The following is a 2,042-nucleotide window of genomic DNA, read 5'->3' as shown; positions in this document are numbered from 1 at the left end:
AGTGGCTAAAATTGGTTAATTATTATTGAAACGTTATTAATTTATTTGAAAAATGCCTAAAATTGGAATTGAAATTAGCAGTTAAAGGTCAATTTGAAGTTTGATGTTTCTTTTTCGAAATATTATCATTTGGTACAGTTATTATTTATTTATGGAATATGAGACGAGGAGGAGACTTAAATCAACTAAAAAAATACCGCAGTACGTATAAATAAATAGAAGCGGCCCGTAGTAAATATAAAAGAAAAGAAGGGGTATTTTCGTCAAGAGAATGTCTATAAAACCCTCCGCCATTGCCATTGCAAAAACTCCCCAACTTCCAAACACATCCTCCGAATCTCACCTTCAACGTTGTCTTTTATTTTTCTCCCTATCGGAAAATGTCGGCCGGACTCGGAAAATGCAGCAAAATCCGACACATTGTCAGGCTCCGACAAATGCTCCGACGGTGGCGCAACAAGGCTAGAATGTCAGCTAATCGCATCCCTTCCGACGTACCCGCGGGACACGTGGCTGTCTGCGTTGGAACCAGCTGCCGGCGGTTTGTCGTCCGGGCTACATACTTGAACCACCCGATTTTCAAGAAGCTTCTGGTTCAAGCAGAAGAGGAGTACGGGTTCACCAATCAAGGCCCTTTGGCAATCCCTTGTGAGGAGTCAGTTTTTGAAGAAGTGATCCGGTTCATCTCCAGATCCGAGTCTCCGAACTCTGGCCGGTTCGTGAAATTGGACGATTTTCAAAGTTATTGTCATATCGGAATCAGAACCGGGCTTGATTTGTGGCCGGAATCTCGACCTTTGCTTCATGGGTTGGCCGAGAAATCCATCTGGTAATGTGGGTCTTTTTGTAAATCCGTCTGAATTGGCAGCAACTTTGCAGAAAAGTGAAGAACAAGAACAACAGCTAAAGGAGAGCGAGTCAAAGATCCAGATTTGACTCGGTTGAGTTACCCGAGATGGGGTTGTAATTTTAATTTAATCTAATCTGGGTTTTTTCCCCCTTTTTTTGAACCCCCCACAATCCCACTTGCCACATACACAAAAAACAGGGGCAAGCGGAGTTAGGAGGGTTTTTCTTTAAAAGTTAAGAAAGTATAATGTGATTACTGGGGAGGGAGTTTTAGCTCCGGAGAATGCTTATGGAGATGGCAAAAACTGGTGGAGGGATCATTTCACCGTGTCGTCCCGAGCTCGAATCGGAGTCGGGGCAAAACAGAGAAGGAAGAAGGAAGAAGAACAGAAAGTGTTGCTAATTCGGCCAGAGGTCTATTTTCTGTAAATTAAGTGATTGATTTGAAATTATTCAATGGGAAATCTTATAGACCAATTCTAATTCCAATTCCAATGTGACTGTTGATTTCTTTTGAAAAGGAAAAGGAAAACAAAAAAAGGGTTGTAAATTGTAATCGGGGCAGGGGAGACTCCAATGGGAAGACATGTGCAATATAAAATAAACTGAAGGGCATGTGTCCCATTTGCTCTGTTTCACCTGACTCCTTTTGTTTCTGTGGCATTTCAATTGGGAGGGATATACTAAAAACTCAATTATATTTTTTATTTTTCTTATTTTTCGTATTTTCTTGTTCTTATTACATGACATGTCCTTGTCTCATACTATAATCCATGTGTATATCACAGACATTGCTCGTGCCCTTTTCCTGTACTGTAATTTTCCTCCTCTTTTTTTTCCCCTGAAATTTCCTCACTAAATTTTGTTGTGAATTTGTCATCAATTTATATGCTTTATGTGGAAAGTTAGTTTATCAACTCCCAAATTGTTTATTATATGGTCCAGCTACGTTGTCTGTTTTGTTGCTAATTATGCTTTGTTCATAATATCCATTTTTGCAAATGGAAAAGCTAAATTTGAGCGAGAAAGGAACATATTATATACATGTATATTTTTAGCACAAGACAAATGAGATTTTGGGAATTTTAATTTTTTTTACTTTAGATGTTTATCTTCACTTTGGCAAAAAAGGAGGAATGATATTGATTGCCTAAGTCAAACCATATAGAAAGAAAAATAGGTTGCACAAATAA

At 38.7% G+C, this 2,042-nt stretch overlaps 1 protein-coding gene across 1 annotated transcript; it reads left to right on the top strand.

The window, feature by feature from the left end:
- The first annotated feature begins 322 nt into the window (after positions 1-322).
- On the top strand, positions 323-1,544 carry LOC120086608 (auxin-induced protein 6B-like). Its single transcript, XM_039043340.1, has one exon. It carries the CDS (start codon positions 381-383, stop codon positions 831-833), a length of 453 nt encoding a protein of 150 aa, XP_038899268.1. The 5' UTR covers positions 323-380; the 3' UTR covers positions 834-1,544.
- Positions 1,545-2,042: the final 498 nt, after the last annotated feature.

The sequence above is a fragment of the Benincasa hispida genome, chromosome 9 (assembly GCF_009727055.1).
Source record: "Benincasa hispida cultivar B227 chromosome 9, ASM972705v1, whole genome shotgun sequence".
NCBI lineage: Eukaryota > Viridiplantae > Streptophyta > Magnoliopsida > Cucurbitales > Cucurbitaceae > Benincasa > Benincasa hispida.
This window is presented reverse-complemented; position numbering and strand designations above follow the sequence as displayed.